Source organism: Lynx canadensis, chromosome D1 (assembly GCF_007474595.2).
Source record: "Lynx canadensis isolate LIC74 chromosome D1, mLynCan4.pri.v2, whole genome shotgun sequence".
NCBI classification, from domain to species: Eukaryota; Metazoa; Chordata; class Mammalia; order Carnivora; family Felidae; genus Lynx; species Lynx canadensis.
In genome coordinates, this window is record NC_044312.2 from 88,622,074 (window position 1) to 88,639,538 (window position 17,465).

At 40.6% G+C, this 17,465-nt stretch overlaps 1 protein-coding gene across 1 annotated transcript in view; it reads left to right on the forward strand.

Annotated features, from left to right (window-relative positions):
• Window positions 1–17,465, forward strand: part of CAT (catalase) — a 36,839-nt gene that overhangs the window by 14,267 nt on the left and 5,107 nt on the right. Inside the window, exons 3-10 of the mRNA XM_030331751.2 lie at window positions 584–694; window positions 2,152–2,282; window positions 2,779–2,883; window positions 3,480–3,605; window positions 6,374–6,565; window positions 6,997–7,149; window positions 10,162–10,300; window positions 13,364–13,494. Coding sequence (XP_030187611.1) covers window positions 584–694; window positions 2,152–2,282; window positions 2,779–2,883; window positions 3,480–3,605; window positions 6,374–6,565; window positions 6,997–7,149; window positions 10,162–10,300; window positions 13,364–13,494 — 1,088 coding nt within the window. The remainder of the gene's footprint in view (window positions 1–583; window positions 695–2,151; window positions 2,283–2,778; window positions 2,884–3,479; window positions 3,606–6,373; window positions 6,566–6,996; window positions 7,150–10,161; window positions 10,301–13,363; window positions 13,495–17,465) is intronic.

Genomic DNA, 17,465 nt, shown 5'->3' on the forward strand with positions numbered 1-17,465 from the left:
AAAACTCAATTGGACAAGCAAGCTTGATGGAAAGGAAGAAAAAATTTTTCTCCTAGCTGCTTGCTTGGACTCCCGGTTAGAACTTTCTAGTTTTTTTATTTTTTTCTTCCATCCCTCTCCAGCTTTTTCTGTGTGGCTTTTCCATCACGACTTTGGTATGCTGTTCGGTTTGTTGTTTGGCCTGTGGTGTCTTATTTGTGTTTATCCTATTCTTTCTTTCCGTGTTTTCTCCTCTTCTCCCTGTTCTTCTCTTCATCTCCTAGGTCCTACCTGTACTTCAAGGCCTCCTCAGGCCCTGTGTCCTTGGGTCAGCCTTGACTTGCTACTTCCACCCCCACTCGTCTCTTTTTCTTCTTGGCTCCAGCTGTGTAGCCCTTGGGTTACCGCTGAGTGGTAACAGGACTTTGCATTTTGTCCCCATTCATTTTGTGTTTGGCCATCTATCTCCCCTTCTCCCATCATCTCAGAAGCTCCCAGAAGGCCAGTGCCGAACCATCGGCTTCCCTTGTCACCTAGCTGCCTATTGGGGGCCCAGTGGTCTGTGATGGTCTCATGATGAGGGTTTCTGTGTCTTTCTCATTAGGAGCTTTTGGCTACTTCGAGGTCACTCATGACATTACCAAATACTGCAAAGCAAAGGTGTTTGAGCATATTGGAAAGAGGACTCCCATTGCGGTTCGATTCTCCACTGTCGGTAAGTCCATCTGTTTGCGTGACTGGCACTGCGTAACTCAACCCTGTACCTTATTTTGGGCATTTATAACTTCATTTCAAGAAAAGCATATTAGAAGGTAGAAAAAAAAAAACACTTCTCCAAATTATACCAGGTTTTTACAGCAGAAAAATTGTTTCGAGCCATGCAGGAAGTTACTTTTAATTCTGTTTGTCGAGGTCTTATGAAATCACACTTATGCAGAGGCCACCACTGCAATTCTGTGACATTTGGAAAGAACCTTCCCACAAGTGGTTGCCTCAGATGGAAATGTGGAGTGGGAAGCTTATTCAGTAACCACAACAGCTACCCTTTATTGGGAATTAACTCCGTGCCATTCATCGTTGGGCACTTTACAGACATTGTCTGTAATCTCATCTGTAGGATCTGCTTTGCAGGGTGGGGCTACTTCTATTTCCAGTGGTTAAGTGATTTTTTTCAGTAGTACGAGTAAGAATTAGATCTATCAACAACATCTTAATACACCACGTGCATGAATAATTCCGTTTCTGTTTCAGTCTGTGTTTGTGCATTTTAAAAATACTGTGGATGGGGCGCCTGGGTGGCGCAGTCGGTTAAGCGTCCGACTTCAGCCAGGTCACGATCTCGCGGTCCGTGAGTTCGAGCCCCGCATCAGGCTCTGGGCTGATGGCTCGGAGCCTGGAGCCTGTTTCTGATTCTGTGTCTCCCTCTCTCTCTGTCCCTCCCCCGTTCATGCTCTGTCTCTCTCTGTCCCAAAAATAAATAAAAAACGTTGAAAAAAAAATTTAAAAAATAAAAATAAATAAAAAAATAAAATACTGTGGATGCAAAAAATAAATGACGCTAAGAATAAGAATCTATATTTTAACTCAGTTTCTTAATATTAACCTCATAATTTTGACAACTCACTTATTCTCTTTGTTTACTACCTTAATCTTTACAATTATTTTCTTCCTTCATTTTAATTTAAAATTTAATTACCTGTTTGAACTATGTTATGTTAAGTGGGTAATCTTTTCAGCTTTTACAGTTATGTAAAACTCTCCTTTTTTTTTTTTTAATGTTTTTTATTTATTTTTGAGACAGAGAGAGACAGAGCATGAGCAGGGGAGGGGCAGAGAGAGAGGGAAACACAGAATCTGAAGCAGGCTCCGGGCTCTGAGCTGTCTGCACAGAGCCCGACACCAGGCTCGAACTCACAAACCAGGAGATCATGACCTGAGCCGAAGTGGGACGCTCAACCGATTGAGCCACCCAGGCGCCCCAAAAACTCTCTCTTCTTAATCTCAATTATTTTGTTTAATTTGGGGACTGAATTGGCTGGCAGGTGGTAGAAATAATGGCTCAGGCACTTAAGTGACTGATTTCCTTCTAGGAAGTGGGTTGGAAAGCATAGATCCTAATGTTTTTTTATGACCTTAGGCTTATGCCTCATTTTTCCCATTTGAACCTTCTAGCTGGAGAGTCGGGCTCAGCTGACACAGTTCGGGACCCTCGTGGGTTTGCAGTGAAATTTTACACAGAGGATGGTAATTGGGATCTTGTTGGAAATAACACTCCCATTTTTTTCATCAGGGATGCCATACTGGTAGGTGATAAAGTATCTTGCACTCTACAAATGTTTGTTGATTTAAATTGGTTTCAGACAATCTGTTTCGACTGTCCTTTGAGGAGAGGCCTTGGGAAAAGCAGAAAGAAGAGAATTTGGGTTGGTTGGATTGCCTTTTAAAGCACATTTTTCTGTATTTAGTATCTTTTTATGAGATCAAGTAACAATTACTATTGGTCCTCAGTTTGGCATTTCAAGATTCACTGACTTAATGGGAATAGTCCAGTTTTCCATGTAATGGGGCTATTCCCATTAAGGCCATGAATGAAAAGAGGCACTTTGTCCTGGGAACATGTAGAGGGTAAATTTTGTTTTAGGGTTTGGCAGTGTGAAATTCTGGGATTATACTATTCAGAATTATCATCCAACAATTATAACAATTATATTGCTTACCTAACAATAGGCAATGTATAATGTAAGACACCATCACTCCGATAAACTTGATTTTTGGATTTTTGTCTCCTTTTCTGTTTAGTTTCCGTCCTTTATCCACAGTCAAAAGAGAAACCCTCAGACGCACCTGAAGGATCCGGACATGGTCTGGGACTTCTGGAGCCTGCGCCCTGAGTCTCTGCATCAGGTGGGGGCTCTCCTTTTTCACTGTATCAGAACATGTCACTGTTAATTATGCCCCGTAGTGCCATTTCTCCAGTGCTGGTTATCTCACTGCACTTGGTTTCTGACTTTCCTTTTGGGAGGCTTCCTCAGGTTGCTTGATCCTGAAGAGTTTTATAATCTGCATTTGTTCATCTTCCCTCATTCATAGGCCTTAAATGATCTAGAAACATTATCAATTGATATTTCCCAATACTAAGGATTAAAGCCTCTAGTATGAAGTAAAGCTCTTTGTATCAGGGAGAGAAGGGAAAAGTGGTACCAAACACGTTTACTGTTAAAATAGATTTTGAATAACAAGTTAGCTAGTTTTCAGATTTGCTTTTGCTTTTCTTTATAGAATTTTGAGCCATGAGGCTAATGATTTACATATCATTCTGCTTTAAAATTCTTGTTATTTTGTATAAATGATACTAATGATAACCTTTCCTGTGGGTACTTGGTTAGTGTGTCCCATGTCATTAAGAGATTTTTTTTGAAACTTAGGAATGTCTTAAGAATCTAGGATGTTTTGATTGAAACTGAAAAAATTTAGGCTTTATTTACTTTTCTGTTTCTTAGGTTTCTTTCTTGTTCAGTGATCGAGGGATTCCAGATGGACACAGGCACATGAATGGATATGGATCGCATACTTTCAAGCTGGTTAATGCGAGTGGAGAGGTAGTTTATTGCAAATTCCATTATAAGGTACGTGTTGCCTTTGGGGAAGAGGGGACAAAGCTCTCACCACCCATGTCTCCTTACTTCTCTTGAGGATTGGGCAGAGATCAAGGCCCTTTCCACCTTTCCCTTATGTCCACTCCGAAGGCTGGGAAGTATTGACTCAGTTGATCAGGACCATGACTCTTCTGTTGGCTCTGCCCAAATGAACAGGTGTGCACTGCCCTGTTAGGGGAACCGTGTGGGCTCTCTTTGGTCTCTTTCCATGTGGCCAGAGGGTAGGAACACACAGCTGCGGTCAAGCTCTCTTCTCCTTCTGGGGTCCTGGGAGAAATGTGTAAATATTTGGGAAAATACTCATTTCATGCTGGTTCTCTGGGTTAATGTTTCTGGTGCTGGCAGGTGCGTATCCATTCTCCCTGGAGAGGGAAGACCTAAGGTTTTGTTTTGGGCTCAAATGTAAGGAGATAGTACAGGCCTTCATGCTATATGAAAGGAGATTTCTACCATGTTTAGCCTAGCTTTCTAGACTTCTTTGTTGGAGTTTAGAGTCAAGCCTTAGCAAACAGTTAAGTATTATGTTGCTTTGCCTTTCCTAGCCCAGAGTCATCGATTTGAGCATAGATACCTTTTGTGGTCCAGGAGGGGACAGTGGCAGAAATGGGGACTTCCTGTCTGTAATACCAATCTCACCATTACTCTCAATGTCTGATGCTATCTTTCCAGAAACATTTCTTCTAAGTTTTTAACTCCTCCATCCATTTATTTAGCATTTATCAAGGGTATATTCTGAATAGGGAAAAAAGTAAAATCAGTTACAAATGTAAGAAAATAAAAATTCTGTTTTTTTTTCATTTACTTTCATACAATCATGTCAAATAACTTTCCTTCAGGGAAAGCTTTGAGAACATTTGAATTAATTGAAGTGTTTTAAAGGGCTCTTCTTTCTTACTATGATCTTGGCATTTGTTGCAATAAGCAGTATTCTCAGAGAACTCTAGAAGGTTATTTAAAGAATCTCTGGTTGCCTAAGAACATGTTTCCAAATACTACTGCTAAAATAAGCACAAACAGAAGTGGACTGAGGACAAATGCAGTCTCCCTCTTAATGGTATCTGTCCCAAGACCTGTTCTTTCCTTCTGTCCTGTTTTAATCTTTATCTGAACAACTTATGTATGTATATCAAACAGGAAAACTGTCTCCCCTCTTTATACTTATAACTTGGATCTATAATCTTTGGCAAGGAACAGTTTTAAGAAACAGTTGCCCTGCGGGCTTGTAAGTGCCAAGAGGAGAGGTGTAGTGTCACTGGGAGCCAGACTAAGTGATTGTGTCTGGTGCACCGGCATGGTGGTGGCTTTGTAGTTGGACCAGTCTGAATTCAACTCTTCCCTCTTCTAGATAACTGTGACTTGGTCTACTATTATTGAAAGTTCTCTGTGCTCCAGCTTTGTCACTCTAAAATTGGGATAATCATAGCAACTGTCCATGATCCTGCGAGGATTAGGTTGCTTATGGGTCTCTTCAGCAGAGGACCCTGGGATGGCCTGAGACCTACTTGGATGTATCAGTCTGGATTATTCTGACCTATGGTTAGTCTTTTCTGAGCCCAAGGGAATTCAATTAAAATCAGAAAAGTACTGCAATATTATTGCACAATTTAATGGATTCGCTCTCTGGGTGATCTGCAGACGGTGACCTCCAGTTTTAAATCTGGAAGGTGATTGTACTTCTGGTCTGATAGTAAGAAGAGTTCAGGTCTTGCCACTGGTTAGAGAGACTTGAGATTTCTGTGATAGAAAGAGTTTCAGAGTTCACTTTGCTGAGGAAATCTTTTGAAGCTTGGCTTGTGGGGATCTTCAGAATAAGATATAGGTGGAAATCTGTTGAAGAGCAGTATGGTGTGATAATAGGAACACTGGTGACAGTGACTAACTTATTTGGGTTTTAATGGCTTGCTTGGGAAGTCAGAATACTAACTTTGCCTACTCATAGTCAGAGAATTGGTTCAGAGTGGCTCTACTGAAGTTCTTTTCAGCTGTATGAAGTATGATTCTATGATTTCTTTTAAAAAAAGGAAGACAGTAGAGGTGGAGGGATGCTAGCTGAGCATAATCTCAGTAATTTATTTGAGCTATTATAAAACAGGGAGTTAAAAATTACTTCATGAAAAAAGATAGTCCTTTTATTAATTTTTTGCTCATTTAAAAAATATTTTTTGCTCTTTTTTCTGATTTGAAAAGTAATATGAGTATAACAATTGAAATAATAGCCACCTGGAAAATAATTTTGATGTTCCTCAAGAAATCAAACATAGAATTACCATATTACCTGGCAACTTTATTTTGAGATATATACTCAAAAAAATCTACTGAATTGGACACTTTAAAATGGTTAAAGTGGTACATTTTATGTTTTGTATATGTTACACCAAAAAGTTTTTGGCTTTCCTGAAGACAGTGTCACAGCATTCTTATTATGGGTGAGATGTTGAAAATCAACTATATGTTAAGAGTTAAATTTAAAAAATTCAGGGTACAGAAAGGGAAAGAGAGGACTAATTTTAAATATGAAATGCACCTACAGAATCCCTGCATATTTAAAAGAATGAGGATAACCAAGTGGAATTTCTTGTTGATAAATTCATATTTGGATCAGAGTTGAAGAGTGGAATTGTCACAAGGAAGGTCCAGTGTTTGTGTAGCATTGCTCATCCTCCTCAATGCATAACTGATTAAAGTTCCGTAACTTTGCCAGTACGTTTCAGTGTGAGCCTCTTTCTCTGATTCTGCAGACTGACCAGGGCATCAAAAACCTTTCTGTTGAAGACGCAGCACGACTTTCCCAGGAAGATCCTGACTATGGCCTCCGAGACCTTTTCAATGCCATCGCCACAGGCAACTACCCCTCCTGGACTTTTTACATCCAGGTCATGACGTTCAGTGAGGCAGAAACCTTTCCATTTAATCCATTTGATGTCACCAAGGTGAGTCCGTTGACAACCAAATTGTTTTCTTTTTTAAGTCTCTTTGTGCCTAATTTTACAGATTCCAGTCAAGCATTCATAATGATAGAGAAGTCATGTACAAAATGGCAGTGGTGCCTCTTTGGATTTTCCTAATCTGTGCATCACACTTCTAGTTCCTGTTTGTTGAGTTCACTGAGTTCTTCTAGGTGGCTTGATCTATCGTTATTAGCAGGGAACAGATCTTGAAAAGCTGATGTACTTGTGCCCAGGGAAGATGTCAATATTTACCATTAACTGTTGTGAAAGATTCAACCAATGTACTCAGTTGAAGTTCTTTTCATTTTATTGGATTAAAAAAATCACTATTTTCACTTATTATCGTGGGCTTCATTATATTAGTTTCCTGTAGTTGGTTGTCTGGTAATTGTGAATATGACATTTATTTTTAGGTTTGGCCTCACAGCGACTACCCTCTTATCCCAGTTGGTAAACTGGTTTTAAACCGGAATCCAGTGAATTACTTCGCTGAGGTTGAACAGATGGCATTTGACCCAAGCAACATGCCACCTGGCATCGAGCCCAGCCCTGACAAAATGCTTCAGGTAAACCCGGTGGATTGAGATGTTCAGAGGCAGGAGCACACACATATGCGTGCGTGGGTGCACACACACACACACACACACACACACACACACACACACACACTGTGTAATTTGGCCTGACTTTTGTATGAAGAATTAACCAAAACATCACTTAAATTTTCATCTAGGTCCTTAGTTTCCTCAGTTCCTGTGGGTCTGACTGAAGCATTCGTAGATTATAGTATTACAGTATAGAGCAAATTTCATAGTAAAGTCTTTCAGTATGTTAAGACTTTGACATTTAGTCTCTTAGTTTAAAAGAAGTTACATTAGAAAAACCTCAGCTATCCATAGAATAAAGCACTCTTTGTTCAGTCTGTAATTGGTGGGAGGGAATATTATTAATTGATTGTAACACCTTGGTCAGTATAACTTGATTCATTTCCTCTTCCATGGTGATGCTTGAATTTTTCCATCTGTAAAAGGAGACAGGAGATGGTTTTTATGAACTAAGTGTCTGTTGCCACTGATTGAAGGCAGTGGGTTAATTTAACCATTTGTCTCCGTAATGTTCCTACTCATTCACTATTTTTTTTTAAATCACTTTCCATTATGCTCTTTCAAGAGTAGAAAGAGTAGGGGAGCCTGGGTGGCTCATTTGGTTAAGCGTCTGACTCTTGATTTCGACACCTATCATTATCTCTAGGTTCATGGGATTGAACCCAAGGTCAGGCTCTGCCCTGACAGCTCAGAACCTGCTTGGGATTCTCTCTCTCCCTCTCTCTATGCCTCTTCCATCCCCCTGCCCAAAGTAAATAAACATAAAAAAAAAAGTAGAAATAGGGAAAAATATTTTTGGGGGGCCAGAAATCAGTAGGAAAATAATTGGTTTAATAATTAGTGAGTAAATCAATCTCTTGTGTTTTTGGACTCTGACCATGATACAGGGGTTAAAGATCATTACCCCAGATCAGACCATAGTGACAGATGGATGCTTCTTACATAAGTGTCCAAGTCCAGTTCAGGAGTCACTGTCCATGGAGACAAGCTAAGGTGCCCTGTATATTTTTTAATAGAACCTTGTTTGATTTGACATTGGGAACATTTGGGACTTTTATAGAAAATAAGTTTTTGTTCGTTTTCAGTTCAATTTAACTACTATAAATTGAATACCTCTGTGTGTGGCAAACTGCCCTGGCTGCTATAACAGATATAAAGACTCAAAATAACTATAATATAAAGCAGAAGGCCCCGTGAATCAGGAGAAATCTTGTCTGTTAGGAGGATGATGACAGAGTTTTGAGAATGAGCTATCATTTGAGATAGCTTTTGAAGGATGGATAGGATTTCAGTTTTCAACAGAGATGAAATGGGGCAGGAGAGAGACCTGAGTATAGATACAATGGTGGACCGTATTTAAATTGTAAGCAGTCACTTTTTCCTAAAGTAGAAGACGTAGGATTGGGTACATGGAACATACGTCAGAGGGGACTTCAGTGCTTAAGTAGAAGTTTGTACAGTTATACCTTTTAGGAAAAGAAGGTTTCTTCCGTTTTGAGAAATGTGATCTGTGATCAAATAGCATCGCTCCAGTTGGTGACAGAACAAGAGAGAAGTGAAGGTTAGGGAGGAGAGAAGAAAGGCCAAGCAGAGTGCAGAGGATAGGCAGAAGTGCCTGTGTTGAAAATGGAAAGGAAAGGAAGCCAAGACAGCATGACCCTGGGCCCTCAACCTCCCCGCCTGGAGTTGGAAGGCGGCTGGACTGTGTGAAGGAGGTTAATGGGATTTGTCAAGGCATGAACTTGGCATGGGTAGAGCCAAGACTGCATAGCCTTGGTATTGAGGAAACAGGGTGAGGAGCAAATGTCATCAAAATTCTTTTCACAATCCATGTCACCATGGGTCTCTGGGACCACAGTGAGACATGGAGACAGTTAACAACACCGAGTCATACAATTAGAAGAGCACTGAAGCATTGGGTGGAGGCCTAGGCCCAGGGGAAAGGACCACAGATCAAATACATGTTCTCTGCAACAAGAAAAAAATAAATGTCTAAGCCATTTCATTGAAACTGTTGGGAAGAGAGTCCTGAGAAAAGATGATAAATGAAAACCATGCAATTATATGGGTGAATTGAATTATATGAATGAATCATATAATTTCTATCAGCATTGTGGTTGTGGCAAACATGTATTTTATATTCAATGTGCTGTCTTTACAGTTTTTTAAAAGTGTGTTTAGAAAGTGAAAGGGCTTTATGTAGTGGGCGCAGTCAAGATATCAGTCCCTAGCCCAGTTTTTCCACAACTTCTCAAGTCATTGGCTGTGAGTTCTAATGCCTTGGAGCATGTGAGGAGACATGTAGGGAAGAACCGTGATACTCGTTTAGCCACTTGGTGACCAGTGAGGAAAGGTTTAAAGTAGGTAAGTAACGTAATCGGTGTGGGGCCTTAGGCCCATTCTTGTGGCGGGAGTGTGTAGGACGATACTGTCGGAGGAGGGGCGGGAAGCGGAGAGCCAGTGAGGAGAACTTTGAAATTACTCCAACGGGAGCTGAGGAGTGTCCGAGGGTGGTAGTGGTTGTATGGTAATGGACAGTGGGTTCAGTTACCTTTCAGCAAGGTCACGTTAATAAATTTTCAAGGGTCATCCAAAGTGGTAAGCCAGATCACCGTGAAAAGGACACAGATTCCAGTTAGTTGCCTACGATGTGATACATGTCTGAGAGTAGGAAGTAATATAAGACAGGACGCTAACTTGTTATTTGAAAAAACAAAGGAGTTCTTACCTAGAACAGTTGTGAAAATCTGGAGTTGTTTCGCTGTGTGACGTGGACGATTAAGAGCTGTTCAGTTAGGGAGGACTCATTTCATAAGGGAAGAAACTTTGCTGTCTTCAGGGGATAGTAGGCAGCGTTTTGTGGTAACCCGGTACAGAGTGCTTTGTGCTACAAAGTTGAGAATGAAGTTTATAGACCCTTCTGTTTTGTTTGTTACTGCACAGCACCAATGTCTGTTTCATTTATAACTGTAGGGCCGCCTTTTTGCCTATCCTGACACCCACCGCCACCGCCTGGGACCCAACTATCTTCAGATACCTGTGAACTGTCCTTTCCGTGCTCGAGTGGCCAACTACCAGCGTGACGGCCCCATGTGCATGGTCGACAATCAGGGTACGCCTAAGACATTCGGCTCACCCAGCGAGGGCAGAGGGCCCTGCTGAGCGGGGAGAGGGCAGGGAACGCCATGCCAGGCCAGCGGTTTGCCGTGTCCTGCTCTGTGGAGAAGACCCAGGGGACCTTCTCCTCTATGAAGCAAGGAAAGTTTATCTGTATACTTTATCTGATAGGTTTTATTGACAGTTCCCATCTCACATTTTTACTTGCTGTCCATCTGATAGTGAAAGGCAGGGAGGAAAATCCTTCACATACTGGCTGTTGTCGAGTAGCATTCAATTTAGGGGTTAGGTTTTAGGGACTTCAGAAAGTAGATAGTTTCTTAAATCGCTAGGACTTAGACTCTTGGAAGTGCAACAGCCAAGAGTTCCTGTTTCTTGTTCCTCTTTGCACTTTGCCGGGGCTGAGGAGGAGCAAATGTGGCTAGAGTTTAGAGGGGATGGGGCGGGTGAGATACGGGAGACAGAGTAAATCAAGCATTCTTCCCTTTTCACTAAGGGCATGTAGTTGAATTCATGTAAATCAACTGGTGAGATGAGACTGTAGTGCATCATTTTGTTTTTTGGAACTCATTTTTCAAATTTACGATTTTTTTCTTTTAACTTCTGTTTTTGGTGCCATGTACCAGCAGCCTCTATTTGTGATAACTTGTTCTAATTAGAGACTATTTAATTAATGTTTTTTCCTTTTAATATTTTCTAGCTTAATATAGATTTTAATTTTCTTTTTGTTTTCTATTTAGGACACATTTATTTTAGTAATAGGCTGCTTACATTGATCCCTTTAGAAATTTTACTGATGATTTGTATTTATATCTATGGCTATAGATGTCTATATTCAAAGATGACTTTTCTATGATAATAGTAATACATGTGCCCTAAAGAAAATTTAGAAAACATAAGGGAAAGAAGAGAAGGGAGAAGAAAAACCCACTTACAGCCCCAGCCCTCAGAGACCACAACTGTTGCATTTTGCTGTATTTCTTGCTGTATTTTTTTCTGTGACTATTTTTTATACACTTAAGATTATTTTGTTTATATGATTTTGTGCCTTGCATTTGTTATCATCATGACTAAGCCTTTTCTATGTATTTAACAAGTTTATTTACTCACTAACTGATTATATTAGGTGTTTGCAATACTTCTGCTTTCTGAGGTTTATAGGGCTAACGGGGTGTGTTATTACCCAAAGTAATTGTTACTTCCTTGTATCTGTCTTCTGTATTTTTATTCTAAAGTGATTTTTTTTCTTTCATATTCCTCAGTCCTTCTTTATTGAGACTACCTGTATCAGAGAGGTTCATGTAGATTTCAGAACTTCATTAATTAGTACCTGTTTCATGTTTATCATTCTTGTTTACCATTATAGTGGCACATGTATGAAAAAACTACTTAAGGATACATTTTGACACACCCTTTGCCCAGTTTTAAAAGCCGAGCATTTGGGTTGTGCTCTTGAGTTTTGATGAAAGAGCTTAATTGTTTCCAGTAGTCAAAGACTTGAAGACAACTCCTACTTTGAGAAAAGGTCAGAACTTATTTGGAAATAGAATTTTAAAATTACCCAAATAGGCACATTTCAAAAAGCTAATTCTAAATGCAGAAGACCACTGTAGTGGCTGGTTGTTGGAGCACAACACCTTTGATATAGATGAAGCTCGCCTAGAATGACTTCCAAGGGCTAGTAATTGGGCTCCGTAATAGTATGGTGCCTTCCTTCTTCCTACGTGCACTTGGTACCTTGATCAGTGTCATGTACAGGTGCATCTTGATTATTCATTCTGGATAATCTGTTCTGGCAGTGAGCTGGTTAAAGTTCCAAGCTCAGACTGGTTTGTTCAGAACACTTAATATGTTTCTAGGCCACTCCTATTTAGGCAGCATGTGCTCAGGTAACTCAAGCTTCAGCTAATACCAGTCAAAGCAGGTAGGAAAGTAAATATGCCAAAATGAAAAAGAAAAGCCTTTTTGTTTATTCCAGAAGTTGTAAAATATATTTTGATTGCATTTTATCCTTATTTTTTTTTTCAACGTTTATTTTAATTTTTGGGACAGAGAGAGACAGAGCATGAACGGGGGAGGGGCAGAGAGAGAGGGAGACACAGAATCGGAAGCAGGCTCCAGGCTCTGAGCCATCAGCCCAGAGCCTGACGCGGGGCTCGAACTCACGGAGCGCGAGATCGTGACCTGGCTGAAGTCGGACGCTTAACCGACTGCGCCACCCAGGCGCCCCTATCCTTATTTTTTCTAGAAGTCTAGATAAATGAGTGCTGACATACCTGAAATACCAAATTTTTTGAAAACCCTTTTTTATTCATCTGTGGAGGGAAGCGAAAGTGAAGCTAGAGCTGAATAAAGTCATAGTCAATAAAGGAAAGAGACTTTGAGAATCTTAAAAACCTTGAAGGAAGGGTGAAGGAGAGCTCTGGAATGGGAAATGGGAAGATGGTTGTGCTGCAGTGGAAGGCACAAAAAAGATCCCCGACACCAGCTCTGCCACTAATTACCACGTGACCATGCGACAGGCAGTTAACAGCTCAGGGCTCCATTTATGTGTCTGTAGATTGAAGGAGCAGAGCAACTTTCAGTTGCTCCCAAGAATTCTGTGATTTGGTGTTTGAATTGAGCTCAAGCCCAAATGCAACTCTCAGATTTGAAATGTGTCTTTGGGTCTCTTCTTCTGTGGGGGCCAGATCAAACCTGTATGAATATATTCGTACTGGTAAGCACCAGAGGATTTTAAAGGTCAGATCCCTTGAAGTGTTCAAGCAACCTTGAGATCTCTTCAGCAAGACCCAGAGTGGGCCTGCCCATGTGAGAGCATTTGGAAGCTGGCATTGTTCTTTAAGAATCTGAGTCCTGCCTGTAGCTAAACAGAAGACCTTAAAAATAATAGGTACATGGCATGCACATGTATTGTGTGTGTATATACGCAGGCATGTGTGTGTACATATGTGTATATGTAATTGCCACTTGAATTATATCTTATCACGTTGACTGTTTTCACACTTACTTCAGTTTTCATCTCCCTAAGTGAACCCGTATGTTTTTTTTTTTGAAGGTGGTGCTCCAAATTATTACCCCAATAGCTTTAGTGCCCCCCAAGAACAGCGCTGTGCCATCGAACATAGCAGCCGGTGTTCTCCGGATGTGCAGCGCTTCAACAGTGCCAATGAAGACAATGTCACTCAGGTAATGACTCCTTTGTCAGCTGTGAGAGTCATTAGATCAGTTTCTTGTTAGTGTCTGCATATTTCCCCCTCCTAAAGTGTCTAATATGTCTTAAACTGAATTCATGGAAGACATCCGTAATCATAAATCAGTCCCTTTATTAGATGGAGTTGGAGAGCTGTGTTGCTATGCTCTTTCAGTACAAGGTATGGAGACTCATTTCAGCTCCCCCAAATTTTATTGAAGGGGTTATAGGTGGGGGCCATTGGGGAAGCAGTGACACATAAGAATGTAAGAGATGGGCAAATAAAGCAAATAAGTACAACCACATCTAAGAAGATAGGCAGGACAGCCTAGATTTAAGAGGCTAGAACTTGATTCACAATAGCTCTAGGAGCCTCGGTAGCAAAAGTATGCATGTTTCCACCATAGGGCACCCTGTTCATGTTATTCCACTGCTTTCCACCTGTCGTCTTCTGTTTTCTAGAACTGATTTCTTATTCTTACCATGTCCTCCCGAGTTTCTCCTCACCACCTCATAGCTTCTGTTTTAACATTGCTCTGACCATGGCCTAACCTTCTTTATGGCTTCTTTCTCCATGTATTACTTTTTTTTTTTTTTACCATTTCTCTCTCTCTGTCTCTCTCTCTCTCTCTCTCTCTCTCTCTCTCTCTCTCTCTTTCTCTCTCTCTGCCTCTCAATATTTATATATCAGTTTCTGGAGAGAGGAAGTCTGATTGATTTGACTGATCTTTTCACTTCAGGTTGCATCATTGGCCTTTGGCCAGCCTATGGTTGACTGCCCTTGGTCAAGTACCCACCCTCTTTGCAATCCCCTGTGGCTGCCTAAGAGCTGTTCTCTCTGTGGATGCACTGCAAGAGACCCTTTGACTTTATAGAGCAGCCTCCTCATTAACGTGCCCAGTACAACTTATACCTCACACAAGAGAAGAATGAAATTAAAGAGTCTAGTTGCCTTAAGAGCTCTGTTTGGGTCGCTGGTGTTAAACTTAGTGTATAAACTTAGAATAGGACCTATATCTAGTTTCTCAGTTTATAAATGTGGGTTCCAAGTAAAAGATATTGAAATACATGAATTTATTCACTGTGGAGATACCTTTATTTGAAAGGCACATATGTGTATACATAGATATGTGTCTATAATAAAGAAATTACTTTATAGTAGGATATAAACCACATTTAGATGAAGTTAAACACCTTCTAAAAGCCTTTTGTGGTAACTGCATTATTCTTGGTGAGGCAGGTGTTACCAAGTATATTATAATACAATCCCTGCCTCTCAAAGAATTTTGCCTGCATGAGGCCTATTCCAATGTTAAACTAGCTAATACAATGTCTGCAAAAATTAATTTAGATAGTAAGTGGCTTCTAGAGTGAGAGAATATATTTGCATTTCATCTAACTAAAGACTCATGTCCAGAATATGTAAAGAACTTCTACAGAGCAGTGAGAAAAAGACAAATGAATCGAAAATGGGCAAAGACTTGAATAGGTACTTCACAAAAGAGGATATGCAAATGACTGAAAAACATACGAAAGGTGGTTTATCTCAGTAGTCATCAGGGATATGTAAAATGAAACCACAAAGAGATAGCACTACATATGCTCCAGGATGTCTAGAATTAAAACGACTGCCCATTCCAAGTGTTGAGAGAACGAGAAACAACTCTAACTCTCCTGTGAGTGTAAATTAGTCCAGCTGTTTCAGAGAACTGTGTATCAGGATCCATTAAAGCTAAACACGTGTGGGTCTTTTCACCTAGTAAAGTACACTCTTGTGTGGGAACCCAATAGAAATGTGTACATATGAGCACCTGAAGAAACGTACAGGACTGTTCATGTTACCAAATGTTCAACAAGAGCTTGGATAAGCACATTTGGCAAAACACAGTTAAAATATTAGAAGTCGAGGCACCCGGGTGACTCAGTCAGTTGAGCATCTGACTTTGGCTCAGGTCATGATCTCACGGTTTGTGGGTTCGAACACTGTGTCAAGCTCTGTATTAACAGCTCGGAGCCTGAAGCCTGCTTCACATTCTGTCCCCCTTTCTCTCTGCCCCTCTCCTGCTTGCGCTCTGTCTCTCTTTCTCTCTCAAAAATAAACATTAAAAAATTCAAAATATATAAATAAAATATTAGCAGTCAAAAGAACTGCCTTTAGGGAGGCAGTTGGAGGGGAAAGAAAGTGACTGGGAAAAGGGACTACAGTGGGCAGATTTCTGAGTGTGAATGATCTGGGTGGTAGTTACATAGTGTGTTCACTTACAAATCATTGAACCTCACACTTATGGTTGGTGCCCTCTACTATAGGCCTATTATACTTCAATTAATAAGCTTACTAAAGAAAAAAATCATTCTCTCACTTTGTATAGACTAGTAAAAATACCAGTTTTCTGGGGGCACCTGGGTGGCTCAGTTGGTTAAGCGTCCGATTTTGGTTCAGGTTATGACCTCGTGGTTCATGAGTTTGAGCCCCATGTTGGGCTCTGTGCTGACAGCTCATAGCCTGGAGCCGGCTTTGGATTCTGTGTCTCTCTCTCCCTCTGCCCCTCCCCTGCTCATGCTATGTCTCTCTTTCTCTCAAAGATGAATAAACATTAAAAAAAATGTTTAAAAAAATGTTTAAAGGGAATTTGGTCAAAGGTCTGTGGTTAAAGTGTTGGAGCTGATAAAGCTGTTCAGAATCCTTATCTGGCTAATAAATTAGAACAGCCGTCCCATGTGTGGAGTCCGTGCCACCTGTAGTGAGCAACTGTAGATGGTGGTTGCGAGCCAGGTGTAAGAACATGCAGATCACAGCACCCTGGAGACTTCTTCAGTTTGACTTCCAAGTCCCAGCCTGCCTTTGACCTGAGTGGTGTGAATGCTGAAGCCAGGCTTAGATGGTAAGGGTTACATACCATTTACATTGCAGTCGTCTTGTCCGCATGATAAGATAGGGGTGCTGTTCATCTCTGTTTGTACGTGTACTTTTTAAAAAACTTCTTGGAGCTAGACCAGCCAGATCCTAGGCAAACAAGTTTTTTTGTATGGCTTTTATTCAGTGGTGTGTTGATAAATATTAGCAGTTGTGTGCGGGGCGGGCAGGGGAAACCCTGGTTTATAGTGCTTGTCAATTTTCTTGATGAAGATATTCCCTGGAGCTGATTTTAAGCTAGCAACATGGTGTCACTGAATCTGTGGCATTGGGATATGATGTTCAGTATTTCCACTGTAGAGATACAGCAGACACAAATAACCTCAGGAGCATAGGTTACATGTATTAATTGGGAAATCATACATTTTGGGAGTTTATTATTTAAAAAAAAATTTTTTTAATGTTTATTTTTGAGAGAAAGAGAGAGAGAGACAGAGTGCAAGGAGGGGAGGAGCAGAGAGAGAGGGAGACACAGAATTGGAAGCAGGCTCCCAGCTCTGAGCTGTCAGCACAGAGCCCAGTGCGGGGCTTGAACCCATGAACCGTGGGATCATGACCTGAGCCAAAGTCGGACACTCAACCGACTGAGCCACCCAGGAACCCAGGAGTTTATTATCTTTGTTTGTAATATAATTTATTTTATAAGTAAAGTTTATAATGTAAGTTTACGTAATTGAATTTTTAATAATGGCTATGGTGAACAGGTCACAAAATTTGTAAAAAGATGACAATATGCCCGCATGAGCAAGCGGGCTCCAGCATACTACTGAAATTGCAGGACCAGATTCCTTTCAGTTTGATGGTGATTGATGGGACACAGGATGCCTTACTTCTACTCATCACACATAGACATGCTAGATTTAAAATTTTTTTAAAAAGTAGTTGAGCTGACAAACAAAATTAAATCTCTAGGAATAACAACAGTGTGTGAACATTGAAGGTATATATATTACGGTGTGTAACCAGACCCTATTTATGACTTAAGGGGGTAGGAGTTTAGGCTTCAGGCTCCTTGTGTTGCAGAGAGCTAGAATTGGGCTCTTGACATGGTGA